The following is a 27828-nucleotide window of genomic DNA, read 5'->3' on the forward strand; positions in this document are numbered from 1 at the left end:
CTTGATGAATCAAACATGCAAGCCACCTTCCAGAAATTTGAAGAGTTCTTGAAAAAGAATAAAGATGATAAAGACGTGTCTTCGGACACTTAGCCATTTTCCATGCTTTAAAGTTACATAGTTTGTAGTTTGTTATTCACATTTTACATGTCTTTTTGTAAATACGAAATTACATGTAAAGACAGCACAAGTCCTAAATCAAATCGAACTATACTGTTGAATAAGTCAAATTAACAGTAGATTTCCTATTTTTGCTCAAGGCTCTCCTCTATATAAAGGAAGAAGCCTCAATGTAAATATCTCTCTTTTTTCTTATGCATCAAAACTCTGCCAATTTGAGGAACACTTTGAGACTTTGTGCTTAAGTTGTAAATCAAAATTTCAGTCAATGTAGAAAGAAAATTGGCATCCAACCTTTGTTTTGGATTCAATGTGTCGATGAAGTGAGATTGTTCTTATGTCTATCTCATTACATTATCTTATATCGATTGAATTGCGCGTTGTGGAGAAGGTATTTGCTTAAAGATAGCCAAATCTGATTTTGTAGGCTTTGCGCTACATCATTGAATTTGAAGTTCTTAATATCAGTAAATCAATAACAGTTTGCAGAGTTTGTGCTGTAATCTGTTATACATTTAGAGTAGTTGAATTTCGATACATGTGAAAGACTTTGAGCTGCTCATGTATTACAACTTTATTCTTGTGATTAGTTTGGAGAAGCTACGCAAGACTTTGTGCTTACTTGAATTTCCTTGTTACTTAGGAATCGTTGGTACATTCTCGATTATTCTTTTGTATTACCTGAATTTATATCGGCTTTATTATTGCTTTAGTTAGTGTCTTTTCATTTTGTAATCATATATTCAGTAATCGGCTTAAGAATGTGTTAAAGCATTACTATAAGGAAAAGAAAATCTATCCTAAAAGAAGAGGATATGATGAATTTAACACCCCAGATTTAGATTAGTGTATATAGTTTAGTTTAGATACTAGCTGAAAATAGTTAGCAATAAGAAGGTAATCTGCTAATCTCCCCTTTGTGAGGAGAGATATAATCCAATCACAACTGTGGTTGAATCTACCATTTTGTAATCAATTATTTGATTACAGAATATTCACCCAACAGTTTTTTTTGCACTACATCATTGAATTTTTACTTCTTAATATCAGTAAATCAATAACAGTTTGGACACTTTGTGCTGTAATCTGTTATACATTTAGAGTAGTTAAATTGTGATACATGTGAAAGACCTTGAGCTGCTAGTCTATTACAACTTTATTCTTGTGATCGGTTTGGAGAAGCTATGCAAGACTTTGTGCTTACGCAAGTTTCCTTGTTAGTTAGGAATCGCTGGTACATTCTCAGTTATTCTTTTGTATAACCTGATTTTATATCGGCTATTATTGCTTTAGTTAGTCTTTTGCAATCATAAATTATGTAATCTGCTTAAGATTGTGTTATAAGTGTTATCGTAAGGAAAAGGAAGTCTATCCTGAAAGAAGAGGATATGATGAATGTAATGCCCCAAAAATAGATTAGTGTATATAGTTTAGTTTAGATACTAGCTGAAAATAGTTAGCAATAGGAAGGCCGCCTCCCTTTGTGAAGAGAGATGCAATCTTATCGCAACTGTGGTTGAATCTACCATTTTGTAACCAATTACTTGATTACAAAATATTCACCCAACAGGCAGCAAGGCTAAAGAACCCCTAGAGTTTGGCTAAGGATTTAAGTGAAAGCATGGGCAGATTTTGACTCGGTCCTAGAAACAGAAGAGATAGATATTGACTTAATTTGATAATTCAATTTATTTCTCCATTGTTGTTAATTAAATGTATTCGAGTTCTGAATCTGTGATTTCCTTCTACAGTAAGTGTATCTAGTTTTTATATAGGTTTACAGAAAACATAACAATAGTATTACCAAACAAATGTCTATTTTTGAATGTTGCTATTTGGCTAAGGTGTAACGGTTATTTTTGCAGTATAGTTTTTCCCACATATTCTTAGTGTGCTCACACCTAGAGGATTGTTTTCTCTAGAGGATGGAGTTGGTGTTTAAAGGATAAGTTTGCAAAGGAAACAATATTTCCTTGATAAATTATCCTATTTTGGTCTCTTCCATAGAGGATGATTGCTTGTTTCTTTGATGGATTCTTTGTGTATGTAAGCCATCTACTATTTTAGAGGTGTCATAAGATTCTAAGTTTATTTCAAATTGAACTGATTATGCTTGCTATTCTAGTGATATAATGCATTGTCTTATCAAGGTTAATATAAGCTGACAATTTAAATATTTCCTTTACCTCTACTTTATACACTGGAATCATGCTTTGGACAAAGAAACCGCTCTTCAATTTATAGATACAATTTTAGAATCATATGAGGAATGAATCACTCCAACTGGTCGATTAAGTCAGACTTCTTCACATAATATGTTGCAAACTGTAATATCCCTTCGTAAATCTGACCCCATTGTGATGATTTGAGCTCCAAGGAATATTGTCAAACACTTGTCTTACAAAGTCTGTACTTGCCGTTCTTTGCTTCAGTTTGTTTGGTTTTGTTTCGATGATTGCCAATGATGACCAAATGCTTAAAAAAGAATGTAAATAAGCTTAACAAATAACAGAGATGCAATGCAAGACTTCTCTTTTGGATTTCCAATGGCTTATAAGATCGAAAATGATTGTAACTGATTCCTACAGCAAATAAGCATTTCTACAAACACTTGGCATGCATACTAGTGCTTTAATATGAATTGAAATGAATAACTACAGCAAAGGCATTTTATCAAACAGTTATTGTGCAACCTTGTAACTCCTTATTTTCGAATGCCAAAGCCAAGTACAATGTGCCAAACTAAATGATGTTAATATATAATGAGAAACCTCGAATGTAATGGCAGTTTGCTGTTGAAAATACTTGATGGTGCGCCTGCTGGTAAAGAATTCTTCAACATATAACATTTACCAAGGCTGCACTAGCTGTGGCGTCCACCAAGATGAACAGAGAGGCACATTTTCATAGGCATTTAGGTCTGTTGAAGGACACGCCTAAACCTGGTGATGAATTCTACAGGCTGCAGCAACAATAATATCTAGAAATGAAGCTTTAGTCTGATCTATAATGGCTGCAATAATGAATCTTCAGGTCTACAGTTGATTAACCTTTATTGCTCCTCAAACCCTTGATAAAATCCTTCACTTTAGGCACAAATTGGATTTCTGAATGAAGTCCACACTCCGGCAATAATCTCAGATGGTATCTTACAGCCTCAAAATGGCTCAAACACTGAAGAGTTTTCGTTCTCCAATGGCTGAAGATGCTTGATAATCTGCAGAAACCCTTGGTCTCTCACAAATCCCAAAGCACTTGATAAAAGACAAAGTCGAATAGTCATAACATAATGAGTTCGATTTGCCTTTAAGCCTTTTTAATACTTCTTTGAATGGCTCAACCCAAAAGCAATTAAATAACATTTAAATGTTATTTTAATATTTACTTCATGGACTTAGAAAAAATAATATTAATCTTGGGCTACTTTTCCAATGAGTATTAATTACTCATGACCCTCAAAATGGCCCCACTTTATTATAAAGTCAATTTATAACTTTATAATATAACTAAACATCATTAAAGGCCATTAAAATATTAATATCTCATCAAATACTCATTATTTTGACGAGCCGTCTGAACCAGGGAGTCAACCACTACATCCACTACGCATCCAACTGCCTTACTAAAAATAGTAAGGGTCCCTCTCAATCATTCAGTGACTTACTATAAATAATAAGTGTGAGAAACTGAGTCAAATGAAGGTTAGTCTTGAACCAAACTGAGTTCTGGAGAAGAGAACACTCCACCAACTGCCCACCAGGACCCACTAACCATCTGCTTTAGCCTACGAGGGCTAAAATAATAGGCTAAACCATCAAGACAGGAACGAGCTAAAAAGGGGGACACTACATAAACATAATCGTAGGGGTTATTCAAATATTACAACCTGAAGATCACATACAGGGAGCTCTCTTTGAGGTCAAACTTGAAACAATACATTGGGATTGATATTGTAGGTTGTGCGTTTTCAAACCTTATATTCTAGACTCAGAAATGTAGTACTATCAGCTACTCTTTTACATCTAAACTTGGCAGCAATGTGCTAGCTATATACTGAAGGATAGCTCTCTTGTACTTGTAAATAATGAAAAAAATCACCAAATCGTGTTAAAATTTACACTGTTGACAAGCTATTCCAAAATTTGTCATTGCACTCATTGGCTACGAACAATGTTGAGAAAAAAACAACCTAAACAAATCTACATGAATGGTCAAAAAAGTGCACAAGGGAATGAAAAGAGGATGCCAGATGAAAAATATAACAAAAAAACTCTATATCTTAGAAATAACAAGTGGGAAGGAAAATTAATTGCTTCATGCAAAAAACCTATGTTAGAAATGAGCCAGAATCGATGACAGCTTCAATAGACAAGTAACATATATCATGAATGAGATTGAGTAGAAAAATGTTTGCTATTAGATAGCTAACATCTGTATTATCTCTAAAATTCAACACTCCTAGTTTCAGATACTACACTAAATGATTTTCCATTTAAAGCATGCAAGAGAGAATGTTGAGCTTTAAACAAATTGTTGGTAACTTTGCATGTGTATCTCGCATTCATGTGTGTTCAAAGGTAATGGAAGTATAATTTAAGAAAAAGATATCTTAAAGAAAGAAAAATACCTTTGCATGGCAAATCTTTGTAATCGCATCCACATGGAGACTTTGCAGATCATCAAGAGTTGGAAGGTCCAAGCCATCAATGTCCTCACTCTTAAATGACAATAAAGAAGATGAGAAAAATGTTCAAAAGTCAAGCATTACAAAGAACAGACCAACGTTACTTTGTTTTTATAAAAAAGTAAACAAAAACGTTTGATCATAATAACATATATATATAGTCTTCTTCCACTATTCTATCAAAAATCAACAATTCCTCGGAAAATGTATAAAGTCACATACAGAATATTATCTAGACAAACCAAAAATACACCATCGTCAATTCAATTATAAGAATCTATCAAGAAATTAAATGTACTCATGCACAATCTTAGAGGAATGTGGGTATGCTCTACATAAAGTTATCTCTGTCACACTATTTATTAAAAAGATATTGCATTAAGTATTACAGCCAAGTGTCAATTATCTCCATGAAAATGTTGGACGAGAAGATTTAATTAACAGGGCATACTGTTTTCATATCCCTTAAATATGCACTTGAAAATAACACAAAAGTCTTGTGTAACCAAAACTTAACAAAATATTTGATCATAAAAAGGTATAAATGAATAAAATAAACTAGTGCAGCATCATCAAGGAAAGTGAGAACAGTCTACGAAAAAGTATACATTCTCATACACAATATGATATAGCCTCTAGACTACCTAAAATACCTTCAGAATACATAAATAAACCTATGTAATTTCAGGGGTTAATGGTCCCATTTTACAGCGTGCAGTGTTTATTAATTTCAAACATATCCTCGTCTAATCTTGATAAATAGAATTTGAACTTCCAAATTCAAATAAAACAAATACAGCATCAAGTGGACACCAAATCCCAAGCCATAATTGGCCATTGATATAGCCAACAAAGGAAGTAGCTTTCAATATAGATTATAGCATGTTCCTATTGCTAATAGTTAATACAAGCATGTCAATTCATATTATCTAAAATAGGTATTGCTTTAAATGCAAACTAACCTAGAACAATTCTGTAACACCAATATAATATGATTGAGAAGAAAATACTAAATGGGACATGTTTCTTTTCTCTAAATTCTCTTAGAAGAAAAGATTTAAATAAAATGCAACGTTAAGGTAACAAAAGGCTACTTTGCAAATGCATTAGCTTCAACATAGCTAGTTTGGCCAAGAAAAAATGTTATGATTAAATTTTCAATATATAAAAACCCATTTTATAGTAATACTAAATTTGATAATGACCCAGTGTGTCAAACTGTAATGACATACAATATGTAATAGTTATTATATTTTTTTACTAAATGCAAATATCCTTTCTAACTCAAAGTTTGACTAAATTTACACATGATAAGTGTGTAAGGGAAGGTCTTAAAATGCATTTCTTAAAAAATTCCAGAACATAACACCAAGCCCTGTTCAAATATTATAATAACATGATTCACATGACAAATCAATATACCATAATACATTAAATCCTTGTATTAAGTTATTAACCTAGTGTGCGTTAGAAATGTGTAAATTTTGACTAAATTTGTAGCAAAAATTAGATTACTTTAAAAAATATCCTAATTGAAAAAAGGCACAGTATGCAAGAAAAATGGTATTTAGATTGCTTCCAAATCTGAAGAGTACATATTTATTACTGTATGGAAAAGACCAACAATCTAAAATTACTGGTAACTTAAAAATTAATTGAAGCTTGATACCCAATTGAAAAATTGTACCACTAAAATTGCACAAAAGTTGTTAGTTGAAGGTTTCTTGTGCAAGTGTAGGAGACATGATAAGATCATAGAAGACATAAACAGATTTATGACCATGTTTTTCCCCCTTCCCAATGGGAGCTTATTCCCTTGTATCATAAAATTCTAAAAAACAAACCATTTTTTTTATAACGAAACTAAGCATAACACAAATCTATTTGCTTGAGGATAGCATGTGGAAGAAGATCTCCGTTCAACTGCCCCAAGCCTCAAGAAATCCAACATCAAATAGTAAACGGCAAGGTATGCGTGCCATGCCGACTATAGCAGTGATAGTGTTGTAGAAAGTTTGGAAAGTTTTTATTTTTTTATCTAAAACTGAGATGTGAAGGAAATGTCCAAAGTATCACTTGAGAGTCACATATCCCCTACAGTTGAGCAGAGTTGTATGATAAGTTGCTTTATTTCAGGTTCATGTTCTGAAATCAAAAGCCAATCCTGTAATATATAATACAATGTATTGATCATAGTTGCAAAACTCACTGGTTACTGATAGAACTCGTGAGTATTTGCAAGCCAAAATGGTTGGCGGATGACTCGTCAAACAGCTCGGCAGCAAGTTTTTCAATAACTCACAATAAGTTAACCCATAAAAACTCACAATTTTTTGGGAAAAATTTGCCCAAATTGTTATCAAATCCCTTCATATCTACAACTAAAAAAATTCATTTTATTGAAGCATTTCAGGCACATGAGAAGCAATTTAGCACACTCAATTGGTTATTTAGGGCAAACAATTTGGGACAGCAATCTGCAGATTTTCATCAGTGATTTTTTTGCATATATGGCATGCATTTGGCAACACCATTTATAAATTTCTTATACTTGAAATCAAAAACTTTATAATGTTTTTGACTTTGCAAGTTAAAATGACTTGCAAGCTGTGAATTTATTTTTCACAATTTAATATCCATTGATTCCTTTCTATACTGAAATCTGAAATTGTTAAATTTTCACAATGGAATTCATGCTTGCAGGTTTTTTAAACTTACAATATGACAAAAAATGTCAATTAAACAATAGTTGTGAAACTCAATTATAGTTACTTGCAAAACTGTAAAATTCAAACTTGCAGGTCATTTAAACTTGCAATATGAACAAAAAAATTATTTAATTTTTAAAAGGCCTCCATGCTTGAACTTTTACAATTATAACTATGAAAATTCAAGCCTATAGCCCATTAAACTAGTAATATGAACCAAAATTTTAATTGAATTTTAAACGACCTACATGCTTAAAAGTTTTATTTAAATTTTAAACGACCTACATGCTTGAATTTTCACAATTATAACCTATTTATTTTGATTTTTAAGTTTACTTAAATCCTTACTAGGTTATAAATGGCAAATGTTATCCTTGCAAATTTGTGGTGGGAAGTAAAACAATGCGAGACACGCAATGGATTTCAAAGAATTGATTGATTAATCAGAATGAGCAAGACACTCATAAATAATAAAAAGCTATTTACAAGAATAGCAAGTTTCTAATAAGAAACTGCTGAGAAGATCGAAGACGATCTGTCTAAAATAGAATATACACTGAATGAGCATTAATACTAAAATTAACATATTTTAATATTCTATTACCCTCCCTTAATGCTCAATCTATTAACTACACCTATAGACCCCTTGAATTTTACAAATTTATCAGGACCAAGGGGCTTGGTGAAGATGTCTGCTGGCTACTCCGAGGTAGGAACATACAGCAACTGGATGGATCCGTCTTCAACCAGTTGTCGAATATAGTGACAATGCGTTTCCACATGCTTGGTTCTTTCATGGAAGACTGGATTCTTGGCGAGTTTGAGCACTCCCTGATTATCACAGAACAAGGGAGTAGGACCTGCCTGGGAGACATGCATATCCGCAAGCATTCGTCGAAGCCAAACCGCCTCACAAGATGCCTTAACTGCTCCCCGATACTCTGCTTCTGTCGAGGAGAGAGCCACAGCCTGCTGCTTCTTACTAGTCCATGTGACAGCACCAGATCCCAAACTAAACACATACCCTGCTATAGACTTACGGTCATCAACCGAACCTGCCCAATCAGAATCTGTGTAACCACTGAGTATAGGATCAGAACTCCGAGTGTACAGAAGTCTATAATCAGGAGTGCCACTCACATAACGCAGCACACGCTTCGCTGCTAACCAATGATCAGCCTTGGGAGCTTTCATGAAGCGTGAAATGTAGCTCACTGCAAAACTGATGTCAGGTCTAGTGGCAGTAAGATAGATGAGGCTGCCCACTAGTTGCCTGAACAGAGATTCATCCACAACTGGTGAGGATGACTGAGCTGAAAGTTTGAGCCCGGGTTCCATAGGAGTAGAGGCAGGTTTGCAATCCTGCATTCTGAACCTGTCCACAAGACTTCTGGCATACTTGGACTGAGAGAGAAAGATACTGGTCTCAGTCTGCCAGACTTCAACTCCTAAGCAGTAATGTAGAAGTCCCAAATCTGTCATATCAAAGGTGCGGCACAAATCCTGTTTGATCCCAGTGATCAAATGTGCTGAACTGCCAGTAATGATTAAGTCATCCACATAGACAACTACAAACAGAATATCATTACTAGTATGCTTGATATACAGGTTTGCATCAGATGGACTCCGCTGAAAGCCATGATCTGTCAGGTACTTATCAATTTTCATGTACCAAGCCCGAGGAGCTTGTTTCAGACCATAGAGTGCTTTGACTAATCTACAGACCTTCTGTTCTTGACCAGCAACCTTGAATCCTGGGGGTTGCGTCATGTAGACTTCTTCCTCTAAGTCACCATTCAAAAAAGCACTCTTTACGTCCATCTGATGGACTTTCCAACTGAACTGGGCTGCCAAGGCAAGAACGAGCCGTATGGTACTCATTTTGGCTGTAGGAGCAAAAGTCTCCTCGTAGTCAATGCCTTCTTTCTGTGAGAACCCACGAGCAACAAGACGAGCCTTATACTTGTCTAAGGTTCCATCAGCTTTGTATTTTACTTTGTACACCCATTTGCAGCTAATGGGCTTCTTCCCTGAAGGAAGATCAGAAAGGGCCCAAGTGTGATTCTTCTGAAGACTCTGGAACTCAGCTTCCATAGCCTGTTCCCACTCAGGTATACCTTTAGCCTCTGAATATGTCTGAGGCTCAAAAACACTGTGTATGTTAGCCATGAGAGCAAAATTGACTGTATGCTGCTGTTTGCTCTTATTACGAGAGGTTCTACCCTCAATGAGCTCAGTATCCCTGAGATCACCAATGGTCTTGGCCCACCATTTAGGCCGGAGAGTAGAAGTGCGAACATCTGGAGGAGCTGGAAGAGGCTCAGGATCAGGAACAGGAGCAGCAGGAGGAGGATTATTCTCCGGAGGGAACTCAAGTAGTGCATCATCGAAAATAGATTCTGCATCATCCCTCCCATCAGGCGAACCTAATGGAATAAGAACACTGTGAGGCTGATCCTCAGAACTCTGCTCAGAAGAAGGGGACTGAAAGAATCCTCTGTCTTCATCAAATACAACATCACGACTGAAGATAAGACGCTCAGTGTCTATATCTATCAGTCTGTAGGCCTTATGGTGATCACTGTATCCTGTCATCATGAGTTTCTGACTTTTGGAATCCAACTTGGAGCGCTTAGCATCTGGAATCCAAACATAGGCAACAGAGCCAAAAACCTTCAGGTGGCTGATCTGAAGCTTCCGACCAGACCAAACCTCTTCTGGAGTCTTCCCCTTAACAGCCTGAGTAGGAGAGCGGTTAAGAAGGTAGACAGCAGTAAAGACTGCTTCAGCCCAATACTTATTCGGAACACTCCTGTGTTGTAACATAGAGCGAGCCATCTCAACAACCGTACGATTGCGACGCTCGACAACACTGTTTTGCTGAGGAGTATAGGGTGTAGTCAACTGGCGTTTGATGCCATGGGTATCACAGAAGTTGGAGAATGCAGAAGAACAAAATTCCCCCCCGTTATCTGTCCTAAGAGTAATGATACTATGTCCAGACTCTTTTTCAACAAAGGACTTAAACTTCTAAAAGATACTAAATACATCTGATTTATGTTTAAGAAAGTACACCCACATCTTTCTACTAAAATCATCTACAATAAGCAAAAAATATTTGCAACCAGTAACAGAAGATGTATTCATAGGACCACAAATATCAGCATGAAGTAATTGAAGTACCTTAGATGCGCGCCAAGACTTTCCATGTGGGAATGAAGTCCGATGCTGTTTGCTAGCTTGACAGGCGCCACATACTCCAAGATGCTGAGTCTGAATATCAGGTAACCCTGAAACAAGTCCCTCCCGAGATAGCTGAGAGATACTGAATGTTGAGATGTCCATATCTCTGATGCCACAAAGTGCTAAGAGGAGAAACACGAGCTGCCAGAGCCACTTCAGGAGAATCACCAGTGTCAAGAAGCCTATATAGGCCATGATCCTCTAGACCAACAGCAACAGTAAGACGAGTCTCCCGATCAATGATGGAGCACTTGTGAGCACTGAACACCACATCTAGTTGAGGAGAATTCCTCATAATCTGGCTGACAGAGAGCAGATTAAGTTCCATTCCAGGAACATAATACACATTCAGAAAAAGGAGAGTCCTGCCACCAGACTGTATCTGAACAGTACCTCTGCCAACAACTGTATACTCCTCACCTCCGCCAAATACAACGGAATCACTGAAAGGTGAGAAGTCTGTAAACCAGTCACGCCGATGAGAAAAGTGACGTGATGCGCCAGAGTCGATGTACCAAGCAGAAGACCTGGCATGATCTGAAGACCTCTTAGCCATAAAGGCATAAAAGGCAGACTCTTTCTGCTCGGAATGTTCCGCAACATGCGCCTTCTGGTGTGACCCTCCCTGCTTCTTTTGTTCAGAAGCGAGCCTCTGACGGCAATCTTTCTTCATATGGCCGTACTTGTGACAGTAATTGCACTGCACATTCTTCTTCTTAGCTCCATCCTGTGTCTGAGAAGAGACTTTCTGCTGAGAAGACTGAGAGGACTGAAATTTGCCTTTATCCTTTTGAAAGGATTGAGCTGTGAAGGCATTTTCCGAGGAGGCTGATCTAGTACCACTACCAAATTGTTGTTTCCAGCGATCCTGCTGTAGAAGTTTGGTGCACAATTCTGAAAACTTCAGATCAACATTAGTGGAAGTAATATTGAGGGTTTCAATGAAGTGTTCATACGATTTCGGAAGACTTTTTAAAGTGATTACAACCATGTCTTCTTCCTCCATAGTCCGACCAATAGCTTCGAGTTGATCTCGAATGTCCTTAATCCTCGTGAGGTGCTCCTGTAAGGACATACATTCATCCATCATAATGGAGAACAACTGATTCTTCAGAAAGAATGCTCGGCTCTTGTCGGATGTCTCATGCAATTCCTTCAGATGCTTCCAGATGTCAGAAGCTGTCTTGCCGGAAGGAATCTGTGGTAACTGATCATCAGTTACTGAGAGTTTGAGAAGCATGACTGCCTCCCGATTGCGTTCATCAAACTTATCTTGATCTGCACCAGGTGTACCAGGACTGAGCTCTTTTCCCAAAATAAGCTGGTCAAGACGCCTATATTCAAAAATGGTCAACATACGCTGTTTCCAGATGTTGTAGTTGTGACCATTAAAGCGTTGACTGCCTTCTAACATCAGATTGGTGAGAGAAGCCATTTGCACATTTCCCAAAAAAAATTCCTGGCTGACCCAGAAAAATCCAAAGACAACCCAGAAATGCGTGCAAAAAACCCAGAAGGATTCTCCTGTCAAAATCTGGATCCGCGGGCTCGAAAAATGAGGCACGAAAATCGAGGTACCCAGAAAAAACGGACAACAACCCAGATTAGGGTTTGAAAAACCCACCATGAATCTGCAAGAAAAATTGAATTTCAATAAAAACCTAAAAGTTAACACCTGAATCGAAAAATGCAGACAGTCTTGGGCGCCATGGTTTTCACAAAAAAAATCGCCGAAGATGCAAGTCACGCGTTTGCAGAGAGCGACGCTGGAGGGAGTTGCAGATGGCGACGCTGTTGGAGGCGACGCCTGAGTTTGAAGTCGCGACGCCGAAGTCAGAAACGAGCTCAGAGTTTGCACAGAGCCGCGGACACCGCCGGAGACAGAGCCGCGATAGCCGAGGGTTGAAGGCGCGACGCTGTTTGCAGAGAGTTGCAGGTCGCGCGGGACGTTGCAGGTGGAGCTCGCGACGCAGAGGTTACAAACTGAACGCCGAAAGACGACGACCCTGCGCAAACATAGGTCGCGACGACCCTGCAAACAGAGGTTGCCGAAAAAAAACGACAAACCTGCAGGTCGAAAACCGACGATTCCACCCCAGAAGCCAAAAAAAAATTTTGATAAATTTTTCCAGAAAATAATTTCGAAAATTTCCACTAATTGGAAATTAGGATTAAAAAATTTTCAAAAAAATTCCTCCTATGGCTCTAATACCATAAAACAATGCGAGACACGCAATGGATTTCAAAGAATTGATTGATTAATCAGAATGAGCAAGACGCTCATAAATAATAAAAAGCTATTTACAAGAATAGCAAGTTTCTAATAAGAAACTGCTGAGAAGATCGAAGACAATCTGTCTAAAATAGAATATACACTGAATGAGCATTAATACTAAAATTAACATATTTTAATTTTCTATTAGGAAGATTACGTTGCCACTACATCTAATCTTCAAAAGCTTGCCATCCGCATTATATCTCAGCCCAGCATTGTAGTGCTTTTGATTGTGAGCGCAACTAGAGTGTTTTTCAAGCCATTCACACAAAGCACAACAAGTTGGCTCAAAATCACTTGAATGGCCTTATCTATGTACAGTGCAACCTTCATTTGCATGAAAATAAGGTAGTAGGCAAGGTACACATGGAGCACTTGACCATGATGGCATTAATCCATATTCAGATTGGATTGCTAAGCTTGAGGACGTTGATGCAAATCTATTGTTCAACAATAATGAGTTAGCTGAATTAGAGAGGGAGGCAACTGAATAGGGAACGAATGTGGCAACATATAAGGAGGCAAAGGCAAGGTTGGTGAGCCATCAGGGATGGATTCCTTACATACACAACTTGATCATATCACCATAGACAAGGCACCTTTTGAGCATATTGTGACTATACCATCTACTTCCACAACACCCACATAGCAGCAACGAACTTTTTTGGGATTTAGCCATAGATGAAATATATGATTTATACTTTTCATTGTTACTAAAACTTGAACTTTATATGTATTCAAAGGTTGAACTCATTTTTTGGTCTATGATATGTTTTTAACTCTAACTTTGATTTATATATAATGAAAATTGATAATATATTCTACAAATTCAGTAATATGTGTTTTTAAAGAATATTTTTTAAAATTTATATATTTTCAAATGTTCAATAAATTTGCCGAGTTATTGCCGAGTTTTTCTCCGATTTTTTGCCAAATCCAAGTTTTTAAATTTTTTGTGCCTGCCAAGTAATTGCCGAGTCTGAATTTTACTACTACGGTCTAAATTTAATTTATAAAGACCTACAAACTCCAAAATCTCAGACATATAGGGGAAGAGCACCAGTAGTTGAGCATGTACCAATTGTTGTGAGGGTTGTTGATACCTTTTGTTCCAAAAATTGAACAAATAAAACCTATTGTTTGAAACATAAAATATCAATTTTTGTTAGGAAATGTACCAATAGTTGTTAGGAAATGTACTAATATTATAAAAAGTAACCAATCAAGGATGCCATATCAGCTGCACAACTATTGGGGCCTCTTTTGCACGCCTATTGGTCTCACTTTTTTTTTGGGTTGTTTTGGACACCTTGGCAAAAAGCATACTGATGTGGCACCATACTTGATGATGTGGTGCTGAAAGCTTAGTTATAAGCAGGGGACTTGCCAAGTAAGCTACTGTAAAAAATTGGGAGTGATTTGAAATTTCCACGTAGGATTTTGAGAAGTGCGAAGTTAGGGTGCTCAACTACTGGTGCTCTTCCCCTGGTAGATAAAAACTATTACATACAATGAAAACAATGCCCAAAAAAAAACTAAGCTTAGATAAGATATTGATTGGCCATTTTTGAAACAAATTACATAGGAAAGGAGTTTTCAAATAACAAAAACTAATTTTCTCTCTAAACACTAAGATTTATCAGATATAGTTTCTTAATAACACAATCATATCCGGACCTGAATATTTCAACCAAATTAATAAATGTCATTCCGAATTCTATATGTATTCTACTATAAGTCTATAAGTAATATGCATAAATTGAAATTTCTATCAGATTACCTTAAGTTGAGATATTAGAGATTCCAGCTCCACACGCTTTTGCCTCTCATTATCAAGAGAAATTTTTAGCTCTTCTACAGTACCCCTACTCTCCGTGGTTTGATCCAGCCTTTTCTCATCATAATTGTTGCTTCTCTCAACAGAGTGTGCCACAATATTGTCATTTACAATGCTTCTAGGTGTACTACCTTCACCTGCGTTCAATCCCAAAGTGACTTCATCTGGATTCTCTCGACCTTTCTTCAGTTTTGCAACAACAACCCACATATTTGCAAGGTCATTTTCTAGGTCTGCTTCTCTTTGCTTTGCTTCCTCAATTTTTTTTTGAAGCTCTGTTTCCTTTTGTTCCTTCTCTATCAGTGCAGCTTCTAGGGCTGCTTCCCTTTCATGAGATGCAATTAGGTCCCTCCTAATATCACTCAAAACTGTCCCTTGGTCAAACTTTCTCATGTGTCCTTCTCTCCTGCCACCTGTGTATATGTCTTGGGTTTCATCATTTTGACCATACTTAGAGCCATTGGCAGCTCTTCGAAAGGTGGACTCTTGTGCTGCTTCCAAATCAGATGTTAATTTAGCATTCTGATATGACAACTTTGTTACTTCCTCTGCTAAAGCTTTTAGTTCCACTGCTGCAGCTGAGGCCAGTTCTTTAGCATAAGCTGATTCTTCTGCCAACTTCTGGCTGTGAACTTCAAGTCCATCTTTTTCTTCAATCAAACGAACTTTATCTTGCTTTAGCTTCTCAATCTCAGCAGCCTGACATAAACAAAAGAGATGGGTCAATAAACCTAAAAAAATTTAAAAAGAATAAATAGTTGCTCTTTGATATAAAATGGGCAGTTATAAAAAATATACCATCCTAATCAGCAGGAAAGGGGATATTTATTACCATATTTGTAAATTTGTGATAGAACTAAAGTATTGAAGAGACTGTAATAACACAATCTAGAAGACCAAAAGAATATACAGTTGCTTTATACAATCAGAACCTGCCTGCATAAGAACTTGTGACTGCAATGAAATATCCTCTTCAACAATCAAAGATCCTCTTGGTAATTGATTAGTCGAATCTGGCCTCTTAACATCTAAGCTGTTTTCAACATGCCGAAGCTCTCCAGACAAGCTGCAGGTATTAAGCCAGCCACCTGTGTTGTAAGGAGTAGCAGACTGTGATTCATCAAGAGACTTCTTCTCCATTGCAGCATTAAGTTGTTGTCTGAGCAAAAGAACTGTCTCTTGCATCTCATTCAACTCTAACACCTGAAGCAGGATTAGAAAAAAACTGTAAATCACATGAGAATCGATATAGTGTTGAGGAATCTCACTTCAAAAAATGCATGCAGTGTAGCAAACTAAAAGAAATGATCGAACCCTTGTTTGTAGCTGCTCTTGAAGTACTCTGTTATCTGCAGTTTTGATCTACAAATGAAATCCAAATTTTACAATGAGATAGCCACAATTTGGCACACAAAAAAACCAAAAAAATACAGATAAAATAGATCTAGCACGCTAATTCACCACTGCCAAATGCATTAAAATAAAGAATAACGTTCAGATTATTGATATTCTCAAAATTACCTCAAGCTCAAAAGTTTTCTCATTCAACTGAGCTGTAAGTTTTGAGATACACTGGAAAAGTAAACAAACAAATTAGTTGTAGATATGATGCCATATTCTGGAAGAAAAAATGTACAGCAGCATAATATTAACTTGAACCACAAATAACAGCCAAGCAAGCACAGAAATTTCTAGGTATAATTTGTTGCAAAATTAATGTACATGACTGATTGTCAAATGGGTTTTGGTCAATTGGTTGGACCACTTGGTTCTCATGTTGAAGATCAAGGTTCATTTCTCCCCAAGGACATCTTAGCACTAATGTTGGACCAATATTCCTGCACTAGTGGTAGTGTACACTGGGTCCACAGTTGATGGAGGGGTATACTGAGGAATAAGGAGTAGTTGCCATGTAGTAGGAGATATAAGGAGAAAGTGTTCAAGCTATATTAGCAAAGCATGTAGAAGATGAATTTGGATGTTCTACAAGAGAAGAAATAGGTGAGGTGTTCAATCCCTAGGACACGGGTAGAAGAATATTAAGTCCAGCAGTATCCCTGCTGGGAGAGCATCACAAAGCAGTACCCTCATGAAGGGTAAGGGACTCATTGCCAACCCTCAGTACATAGTCTAAAATTAGAGTAAAACAGTTATATCAATTTCAACAATTAAAAAAATCAATCTTGTCCAACATATCATCTCTAGCATTGAATATGTTACCTGTGACATTTCCAAAATATTAGCAGTGTTTGGCGAAGATTCAATAGAACCTAGCATGCGCTTTTCAAGAACCTGCATCTGTCGTTTCTTTTCCTCAATCTCATCCTTCATGCTTTGCATTTGAACCTGTTAAACAAACAAATGTGAATCAGCCTGTGATTTGTAAGCTTGCAAAGTTACCAAAAAGCAAGTTAATTAAATAGAAATCTTATCCATTTACTTGAAGTTGAAAGTCATCTGGATTGCTAGCAGCCTGCTCAGAAAGGCGTTTCAGGGAACTTGTACAGAGAGCAACCTCCCCAGCCAACATCTTCACTTGTTCTCTAAGAAGATCCATTTGATCAGCCATTGTAGTTCCCGTCTGCAACCAAATAGGAGAAGAAAATTTTGAACTTTATTTCAGACTTCTAACAACAAATGATTTCAACATTAAAGAGTACAACCAAGTTACCAATGACTTATTTTCTCAGATCAGTACTTTACTAGCATAAAACCAAATTTTGCTTTGGAATAAGCATAGATTACAAATTTATGAGAGTTGTTATAATTCCCGTAGTCTCAGGGTATCCTGTTCAAGGCAATCTCAACTGGCTTACAATGAAATTTGTCACATTATTTGAATATAAATAGTGATCAAAAATTATTTCTCAAAAGATAATTCTAGGTTATAACACCACGTGGTGAAGAAATAGCAAAATAAAAAGGTCTAATATTCAAATATGGATAACCTACCTGTTGTGACCATTTCACACATCGCCCCATTAGAATGGGGCCCCCCTCTTTTTGCCTTAGGTTTTGCTTTCTCTTTGCTTGCTTTTCTCTCTGCTTTTAGGGTTTTGAGTGAGTGAGTGGTCTGCCTGGGCTGGCTAGATTAGGGCTAAACCTTGGAAGCTCGTTTTAGGGTCTTGTTTAGGGAGGTTGTTAGTCGTCTGCCTGAAGCCTCAAGATTGCCAGAATGAAGCATGCCTTTCAGGAGAGTCAAGTTGGTTAGATCCAGTGGGGGAGAATAGGTCTCAGGTAAGGTCTAGAATGAAAGAGAGTTTTTTCTTGTCAGGGTCTTGTTTGTTTCCTTGTCTAGCAGAGCCAATGAAGAAAAGGAGATGGTTTGACTAAGTTTGATGGAAGATGAAGCGAATCAAGGTAACATGTAGCCTGGAAATGTCAAAATCGCTCCTGACCCTTCCAAAGGGTCCAGGGCGAAAATCCTTGTAGACCTCCTTTTCCTCTCATTTTTGACTAAATGATGCTTTCTAGGGCATGTCTGGAGGTGAATTGATGTGTTCTTGCCTAAAGATGGATTTGATTGTTTTTTTTTGAAGAGCAAGATGATGCCTGAAAGGATGATTTTCGCTCCTGACCCTTCCAAAGGGTCCAGAGCAAATTTTATCCTAAACACTATTTTTTGCCTTGGATAAAATTGCAATCCTGTTCCTAGCCTCGAAAATGATCTAATTTTGCATTGTGAGGTGGTTTGAAATTTGAAGACTGAGCAATTTGGCCTGGAATGGTGAATTTCACTCCTGACCTTTCCAGAGGATCCAGAGCGGAAATCTTGTTAGAGCTTATTTCTTCTTAACTTTGGCTAAGTTCTCATGTGCAGGGTCTCTTGGAATGAAGATTGGACATCATTTGGTACCTTTGAAGATTTGGAAGCTTGCAAAATGAAAGATTTTTGGACAAGAAGGGAAATTTCGCTCCTGACCCTTCCAAAGGGTCCAGGGCGAAATTCCCAAAAGGCTCTTATTTTGCAATGAAGAAGGTCAAGTTTTTGACATGAATGGAAGAAGAGCTTGTTTTTGCCTCCTGAAGAAGTTTCAAATTGAAAAAATGAAGGATTTTGCCCAAAAGGAGGAAAATCGCTCTTGACCCTTCCAAAGGGTCCAGGGCGAAAATTCCTCAATCACCTATTTTCTTGCAAAGTCAAGTCAAGTTTTGGTTTTTATGGCATGGATGAGAGAGGAATAGTGTTTTCTTCCTTTGAGAGGTGAATTCAACTTGAAAGGATGATGGAATAAGCCTAAAACCTAAAAATCGCTCCTGACCCTTCCAGAGGGTCCAGGGCGAAAATCTCTATAGGAGACATTTCTTGCTCAGTTTGGTCAAATTGAAGTGTCAAAGGCATGGTGAAAGGAAGAATGAATAGGGTGAAAACCTTGGGCATGTTTAGAAATGAAGAAAATGAAGGATTCTGGCCAGGAAAGGCAAAATCGCTCCTGACCCTTCCAAAGGGTCCAGAGCGAAATTCCTTATAAACACATTTTTGGCCTTTCTTGGACATGAGACTTTATTCCTAGCATGATGAAACATGAAATCCCACTTGGCAAAGAAGTTTTAAGGTGAAGAAATGAAGATTTTTGGACAAGATTGTAATTTTCGCTCCTGACCCTTCCAAAGGATCCAGAGCGAAATTCCTAAAAGCACCTATTTCCTTGCAAGGTCAAAGCAACTTTTCAGTTTTTATGGCTTGAATGGATGTGAGGAAAAGTGTTTTGCATTTTGAAGATAATTGAAATTGTCAAGAAGAAGCAATCAAGCCTAGAACATGAAAATCGCTCCTTACCCTTCCAGAGGGTCCAGGGCGAAAATCCTAAAACCTATCTTTTCTTCCAAAGATTGGACTAGACCAAGCTTAGACATGGGTTTGAGAGGACTTTTGAATTGCCTTGAAGTGGAATTGGACTGCTAAGGATGAAAATTTAGAAGGCCAAGAGGGAAATTCGCTCCTGACCCTTCCAGAGGGTCCAAAGCGAAATTTCCAAATTCTCCCTTTTTCTTGCAAATTTAAGACAAGATTTTGCTATTTATGACTTGGATGGGAGTGAGGCGTGATGTTCCATACCTTGGAAATGATTTGAAGATGAAAGGATGAAGGAATTGCCCTAAAACCTAAAAAATCGCTCCTGAACCTTCCAAAGGGTCCAAAGTGAAAAATCCAAAACCAGTGCATTCCTTTCAAGTTTGTGCTAAGACAAGGCTAAACCAAGCTGGAAATTGCCCTTGAGACCACCTTTGAGTGGATGTTTGTTCCAAAAAATGATGATTCTAGGTCAGAAAAGGATTTTCGCTCCTAACCCTTCCAAAGGGTCCAGGGCGAAAATCTCAAAATCCCCTAGTTTGCCTTGCAGGAATAAACCAAGCTTGGATGGAGTGAATGAAGAAGACCATTGCCTAGCCTTGAGGGGTGGATTCAAGACAAAATGATGAAGGAGTAAGCCTAAAAAAGAAAAATCGCTCCTGACCCTTCCAGAGGGTCCAAGGCGAAAAACCCTAAAATCATCTTTTTCTCCCGAATTTGAGTGAGACTAAGCCTGGACTACAAGGAAAGAACCTATTTGGAATGCCTTGAAGAGGTTTTGGACCTTCAAAATTAAGAATTTTGAGCTCAGGAGAGAATTTCGCTCCTAACCCTTCCAGAGGGTCCAGGGCAAAATTCCCAAAATACAATATTTCCCTCAAAGTTTTGATGAGCTAACCCAGTAATGGAGATAAATGAACCCTGGAGATTGCCTTGGAGGGGGTCAACGATCAAATTAAGGTGAATTTTGACCTAATAAGCAAAAATCGCTCCTGACCCTTGACCTAATAAGCAAAAATTGCTCCTGACCCTTCCAAAGGGTCCAAGGCGAAATTTACATTTTCACCTAATTTCCTCATGTGAAATGATAAAAGTTTGAAATACAAGACTTTGATTAGGTCAAAACAAACATAAGCTCGCCTTCCGGGAGATTTTGGAGTTGAAAACAAGGTACTTAGGACCTAATTTGAAAAATCGCTCCTAACCCTTCCAAAGGGTCCAAGGCGAAATTCATGAAAACACCTATTATTCACCTTGTTTAGGCTAAGTTGAAGGCAAAATCCAAATTTGTGATGGCAAACCTAGGTTGTGAAGATTTTGATTCATAAAGCAAACTAGCCTAGATGAGAATTCAATCAAGTCTTGAAAGAATTTAGGCCTTCATCACTTTGGATATTTCAGTGCCTAAGAAGCAAAGAGACTTCATTAAGCCCTGATCAAACCTTGATATTCCTAAATTTTCACCAAATTTGCCAAATTCAAGACATTTGGGGAAGCTAGATCAAATTCGCATGAATTAAGGCCTTTACCATTTAATTAATTAATCTTAAAGCCTTAAAATAAATATAAAATCCACCTTAGAGGCCTTAAAATCAATTTTAAAATTTTAAAATATAGGCAAGCACTCAAAATGCATTTGTTTGCTTTTACAAGCAAGTCGGCCTTTTCCTAAGGGGAATTTTATTTGTTTTATTACTAAAAAACTAGGTCGGCCTCATAGTTAATTAGGGTGAGCACCCTATATAAGAGAGGAGTATTGTTTCAAAATGCAAATCATTCATTCATTGTTCTAAATGCGATTTTGAGAGGCAGATCGGAGGAGCGAAATCTAGCAGATTGGAGGCGAATTTCTTACCAAGTTGGAGGCTAAATTTCCAGAATTCGCTAAATTTTGAGAAGCTAGTGGAAGGCGAAGCTTTTTGAAGGCTAATTGAGGTGTAATTCATCCAAAAGAAGACCACAATTCAATCCTTATCCAGCAAAGTCTGATCTTCTTTCTTCATTTTTCAAGGTTCATAGTTAGGCTTTCAAAGGAGAAGGTATGAAGAATCAAATTGTTTGAAGCTCTTATTCAAGACTTGTATTGATTTTCATAGCGATTTTTTTTAGTCTAAGTCCAATTTTCATTCATAATTAATTTGGGGAATCATGTCCTTTTCAAATTAATGTTTTGAATTATTCCCTTGGGAGGTCTTAAATGCTAAGCTTTAAGGTATGATGCTTAAAGACTAATTTTAAATTTTTGTGTAGGCATCAAATGACGACCCCCAAAGCCGGAGGATCTACTAGTCGGCAGGCTCTCATCAAGGAAGATCAGAGGAGCGACGAATTAGAGACCAGGATTGTGTCCAAGTGGAATAATGTCGGAGACACCAACTTAGGAAACTTCAATGTGAAGAAGTTTCGAGAGGTCCCCTATATTGGCAAGCCATCACCTGTTGCAAGAAGGATAATTGAGAGTGGCATCATCAAGGCTGCAGGTTTTCCTCCCGCAGTCAAGTGTCATGAGCTGATGATCGAGTGTGCCCGCCACTATGACTCACAGTCAAGGACAATTGTAACCAAAGACGGGAACATCTTAGCCTACCTTTCAGAGGAAGCTATTAGTGAAGCTCTTCATCTTCCGAACCATAAAGACATGATCTACAAAAGCTTGGAAGGAGCAAGGTCGATCTATGAAGATGATCCTGAGTCTTGTTTGAACTTCATCAATAAGAATTGGTTTCTCAAAAGTCGGCCTCGCCTGAACAAGATTCCCAATACACCACATAGGATCGACTTTCAGGAGGAATACACAGACTTGATAACTTTGCTCAATCGAGTTACAGGTGCTTCTCAAGCCTTCTTCTTCGAAAAGTGGATGTTCTTCTTCATACAAGTGATAGTCCAAGGAAAAGGAATGCTCCATTGGGCCAGAATCATTAGCAATTGCCTGGACGTACAATTGAGAAGGCTAAGACCCACCAAATCATTCCACATGAGCTCATATGTTATATATGCCTTGATCACGAGTTTCGAGTATGCAGGGCTACCTCACAGAGGAGTGATTGGAAGAGGACCCGAAGAAATAAGAGTTTGTGATTCTTATGTTCATTTGCATCATCCGCCTAGAAGAGACTACAAGTTAGTCAATGACACCTTCACGATGAACATCACCAAGATATTGCAAGGTGGGATTCACAATCGACTGTCTCTGGATGCACAAGAGCTTGTGAAGAAGTATGGCGCATGGTTCATCCAGTTTCAAAAGTTCACATACATCAAAGTTCATGGGTGTCCTTCACCTCCTTACATGTTGCCAAGATATCCAACAAATAGGATAGTACTACTTGAGGTGACTAGACAGTTGGCAGCTTATGCGAAGGCATCCAGCCACAAGCATGGAAATGGGATTCTCGTGCCCATCATACTAGGGAACTCAGTTGAGGTGTGTCCTAATACTCAAGTCGTGGAAGATGCAGAGAAGGAATTATCTTTATACTCATTCACATCCTTTGCCTCGCGAGAGAATTTTGATCCTCATGGTTATATGGAGGAGACCGTCAGTAGGAAGTACAAGCATGAGTTTCAGGTGGAGGACTTTTGGATGAATCTCCCAGGTGATTTAGAGGTTAAAAGAAAGATGCATTCCAAGCTACCCTTAGATCTCATCGGGAAATGCAAAGTTTATAGAGTAGCCGATCAAGCCCAGGATAATGGTAGATACCATAGTTTTAAAACTCTTTGACTCGCCTCGGACTCGCCACGGACTCGCGAGTCCTTTGGCGAGCCGAGTCGACTCGCCTAGGACTCGCATGGCGAGTCCAGGCGAGTCCCTGCGAAAGACTCGCGAGTCTTTCGCAAAGACTCGCGCGCGTCTTTCGCTCGGACTCGCGAGTCTTTCACAGGGACTCGCGGGCCCAGAAAAAACGTACCCGTGGGGGTTAAAACCACTTTTTTTTTTCATTTTTTGACTTCAATTTGGGTTTTTTTTGGCTGGAGCAGGTTAGAAGGGTTTGGAGGAGTAGAGGGAAGAAGGAAAAATCAGCAAGAGAGATCTAGGTAAGGATTTTTCTCTTTCTTTTTTTTTTTCATTTGAATCATTTCATTGTTTTGAAACTGAAAAAAATCTTGAAAAACAAGGGGATATGCTGCCAAATTTTTTTCTATTTTCTTTCCTAAGTTATTTCCTCTTTTTTTTTTCTTGTTTTTGAATGCTATTTTTCCCAAATGATTCATTGTCATTTTTTTTGTTGATTTTCCATAAAACCCTGCTGATTTTTTTTTTCCATGTTAAATCAGCAATGGCAAATTCAACTCCAAGGGCAACCCCAAGGTCAGGAAGACAAAGAGATAAAGCTTGGAAATATGGGATTGCAGGAAGCAAAAAGGGGGAGGTCACTTGCACCGAATGCACAAGATGGATGACTGGTGGAATCAATAGATTAAAATACCACCTTGCACAAATACCTGGATATGGTGTGGAGGCATGCCCCAAATCAACTCCTGAAATTATTAGAGAGATGAAGGCCATTCTTGCTGAGAATGATATGCATAAGGAAGAAAGGCAAAAAACAAGAGAAGCCATAGCAGCTGCAATGAATCCCACATTGTCCACTTCGGGTCCCATTGGTCATAGTCGGGGTCGTCTGTCACTTTCATCTTTTAGTGACAATGAGGGTGAGGCTAGTGGCACTCCTGTTAGATCAGACCCTAATTTTTTTGTACCACGCAATGTTCCAGGTGCACAACCTTCACTTGAAGGTACAGCATGGAATAAAGAGAAGCATGAACAAGCACGGATAGCAGCTTCAAACTTTTGGTTTTACAATAATCTATCTTTCAATGCAGCAAACAATGTGTATTGGGAAAGTTTTGTTAATGCATGTACAGTGGCGGGTAAGGGGTTTAAGGCCCCAACAGGTCATGACTTCAGTGGGCCATTGCTAGAGAAAGCTGTGAAAAATACAGAAGGTGTGGTTGATGATCAGAAAAGGTATTGGAAGAGAAAAGGATGGAGCATTTTATCTGATGGATGGACAGATGGACGGAATAGAACTCTTCTCAACTTCTTGGTGGCTTCAAATGGTGCAATGGTATTCATAAAGTCTGTTGATGCCTCAAATGAAATAAAAAATGCAGAGACTTTGTGTAATCTGTTGGATGGTGTGGTTCGAGAAGTTGGAGTTGAGAATGTTGTCCAAATTATCACGGACAACGCAGCTGCATATGTATCTGCAGGTAGAATGCTTATGCAGAGGCATCCTTCGATTACATGGAGTCCTTGTGCTGCACATTGCTTGGACTTGGTGCTAGAGGACATTGGGAAGATTGGATGGGTGAAGAAGGTGGTTGAAGATGCAAAAAGTGTCACCAAATTCATCTACAACCATACTTGGGTGCTTGCTTTGATGAGAAAATACACAAATGGCAAGGACCTTGTGCGACCTGGAGTGACACGATTTGCTAGCCACTTCATCACTTTGCAGAGCATTCTTAGTGCCATTCCTCATCTTAAGCAGATGTTTGTGTCAAATGCTTGGTTGGGGTCTGCATACTCCAAAAGACTTGAAGCAGAGAAGATTGTGACCACTGTTTTTGATGATGGGTTCAATAAAAGTGGAGAGGAGTTGACTGCGGTAAGTAACAAACACAAAAGTAAAGTTTATACAATCTTGTCTATTTGCTGATTTTATTTTTTAGGGGTTGATTTTGTATTAATTTAAAATTTGTTTTAATTTTTTTAGGTGACAGAACCTTTGGTGAGGGTTCTCCGTATGGTGGATGGAGAGGGCATGCCAATGGGTTTCATTTATGAGGCCATGGATAGGGCCAAAGAGGCCATTTCACATTACTATCGTGGAAATGCAAGAAAATGTGAAATCTTTTGGCGCATCATTGATCGTAGGTGGACAAACCAACTCCACCAACCGATACATGCCTTCGCCTACTTTTTGAACCCGAAATTCTACTTCTCTGATTCATTTAGGGCTGATGAGGAGGTCATGGCAGGTGTTATTACATGCATTGATAAGATGACACCTGATCCTGAGTTGAGAGACAAGGTTCTTGATGAATTGGAGGTGAGATTTGACATTTGCAATTGCTCTATCTTTATTTATGAATTCGGAAATGTTCATTATTGAATTTGAGTTTGACACTTTGACTATCTAGTATCTATTTCTGAATTTGGAAATGTTCATTCCATTGTTCAAGATCTACAAAAGTGCAGAGGGGAGACTCTTCTCATCACAACTAGCAATTGATAGGAGAGGAAAACAACAACCAGGTAAAACATTTAGTAACTTAGTTCAATAGTGCAAGAAAAAACCTACAAACTTGATTGTTACATTTTTTTCTCAATTCTAATATTTCTAAATGTTTTTTGTAGATTTATGGTGGGAGAATTATGGTGCCGGCACGCCTAATCTTCAAAAGATAGCTATCCGTGTTTTGTCTCAGCCATGCAGTGCTTCTGGGTGTGAACGAAATTGGAGTGTCTTTGAAAGCATTCACACAAAGAAGAGAAATAGATTGTCACAAAAGCGGCTCAATGATCTAGTATTTGTTCGGTACAACCTTCGCCTTCGAGTTAGACAGGTGGAGGGTGTTTCACATGAGGCCATTGACTTGGATGAAATTGATCCATATGGTGATTGGACCATGAATGAACAAAATGATGGTGATGATGTCCTCCTTACCGAAGAAGAAATTGCAGAAATAGAGAGAGGAGCAGCACAAGATGCAGAAGGAGCAAGATTGGATGAAGATGAGGACGAAGATGAGGATGATGATGAGGACTATGACTTTGAAGAAGAATCATCTCACCATTTAGATACCACAACACCCACTGCTACTACTTCTAGCTCAAGGCCTGAAAAATTGAGCTATATTAGGAAAAATACAAAGAGGAAGATGTAGTCTTCTCTTTGGTTTGTTCATTCACATTGCTGTTTTTCACATTTGCAGTTGGACTTGGACATATCATTATATGTAATTTTGTGAACATTTATATACTTATGCTGCCATTATAGTATTATACATTTTAGAGTTGAAACTTGAAACTTGAATATGCTGCCATGAATGATGAAATTTCAAATATTGCGTGTTTGTACTTTGTAGATCATATGACATGTGTAATGTTTCAATTATGGCACTTATGTTCTCTAAATGCATTAATTTCTTTATGTTTTTTTGTAAAACTACGGTTTTTTTTTTTTGCCGAGTCTTTCGCGAGTCTTTCACGAGTCCGAGTCCGAGTCCAAAATTTTGGTTTGCCGAGTCTGAGGCGAGTCCGAGATTTTCAACTATGGTAGATACCTCCAGTCGTCTTATGAGAAAGAAGACAAAGAAGTGAAGATAGATTGGAATGAGCCCGAGGTTTTAGACTTGAGAGCTTTGATGGCTCCTGTTTTATCTTGCACTTCCAGATGGGTGGATGTACAGCATCAAAAGTTGAAGGAGCAGAATGTATCAATGACATTCACTTTGGAGGCAAGACCAGAAGAAGGAGAAGCAAGTGTGAGTGAGAATACTTCTCATTCCAAAGGCTCAAAGAGGAAAGAAGGACCTGAGAAGAGAGAACCTTCCAAGAAGAAGCAGAAAACGAATCCTGATCACCCACCAAGCACATCTTCTAGGCATGAAAAGGAGGTGAGTCAAGGGGAAGATCAGAGGCAGATAGTATATGAAGTTGATGAGTCTATGGAATCCATGGTACAGAATGATAAACAAGAGAAAGGACAGACACCTCAGCATTCATCAAGTCAATCTCCCCAAGTTGGTGATAATGAGCAACACGAAGAAAAGAATGATGATGAAGCAACATCTCCTTTCCAGGAAGATAGGCCACTACCTAAAGAAATACAAGTGAGGGAAACAAGATCTGCCATTCCTGATTGGCTGAAAGAGAGACTGACGAGGGTAGTTGTGGTTGAAGAGGAAGAAGATGTGTTTGACTTGGAAAGCCTTATAGGAAATTCTCATGAGGTAATGGAGAAGAAGAAGGCCACAAGGATGTCTAAGGTAATTAGAGATGAGACAGGATCCAAGAAAGTGCAGGTAGCTACACCAGTGGTGGATAAATATGAGGATGAGATTCTTGCATAAGAATATGACTTAGAAACATTTGAGCTTGGTCCACTTACCTCCGAGCAAGCGATGGAAGAGGCAATTGATTCATTTGAA

The 27828-nt window shown here is 38.1% G+C and overlaps 2 protein-coding genes across 4 annotated transcripts in view; one reads left to right on the forward strand and one right to left on the reverse strand.

The window, feature by feature from the left end:
- LOC131046886 (kinesin-like protein KIN-7E, chloroplastic) overlaps window positions 1-27828 on the reverse strand; it is a 154812-nt gene that overhangs the window by 24297 nt on the left and 102687 nt on the right. For all 3 annotated transcript variants that reach the window (XM_057980698.2, XM_057980699.2, XM_057980697.2), the window contains 7 exons: window positions 17308-17448; window positions 17088-17213; window positions 16389-16439; window positions 16182-16229; window positions 15804-16070; window positions 14811-15566; window positions 4748-4837 (listed from right to left, as the gene is read on the reverse strand). In XM_057980698.2, coding sequence (XP_057836681.2) covers window positions 4748-4837; window positions 14811-15566; window positions 15804-16070; window positions 16182-16229; window positions 16389-16439; window positions 17088-17213; window positions 17308-17448 — 1479 coding nt within the window. The remainder of the gene's footprint in view (window positions 1-4747; window positions 4838-14810; window positions 15567-15803; window positions 16071-16181; window positions 16230-16388; window positions 16440-17087; window positions 17214-17307; window positions 17449-27828) is intronic.
- On the forward strand, window positions 25735-26740 carry LOC131873670 (uncharacterized). Its single transcript, XM_059216791.1, has 2 exons — window positions 25735-25930; window positions 26033-26740. The coding sequence occupies exons 1-2, from the start codon at window positions 25837-25839 to the stop codon at window positions 26560-26562; spliced, it is 624 nt and encodes a 207-aa protein (XP_059072774.1). The 5' UTR covers window positions 25735-25836; the 3' UTR covers window positions 26563-26740.

The sequence above is a fragment of the Cryptomeria japonica genome, chromosome 2 (genome assembly GCF_030272615.1).
Source record: "Cryptomeria japonica chromosome 2, Sugi_1.0, whole genome shotgun sequence".
Classification (NCBI taxonomy): Eukaryota; Viridiplantae; Streptophyta; class Pinopsida; order Cupressales; family Cupressaceae; genus Cryptomeria; species Cryptomeria japonica.

Excerpts from the sequence above, each read along its gene's own strand:
- LOC131873670 (XM_059216791.1), top strand. The coding sequence starts at position 25,837 with ATGTTCATTCCATTGTTCAAGATCTACAAAAGTGCAGAGGGGAGACTC. Across the intron at positions 25,931-26,032 it reads GAGAGGAAAACAACAACCAG|ATTTATGGTGGGAGAATTAT; the intron begins GTAAAACATTTA and ends TGTTTTTTGTAG.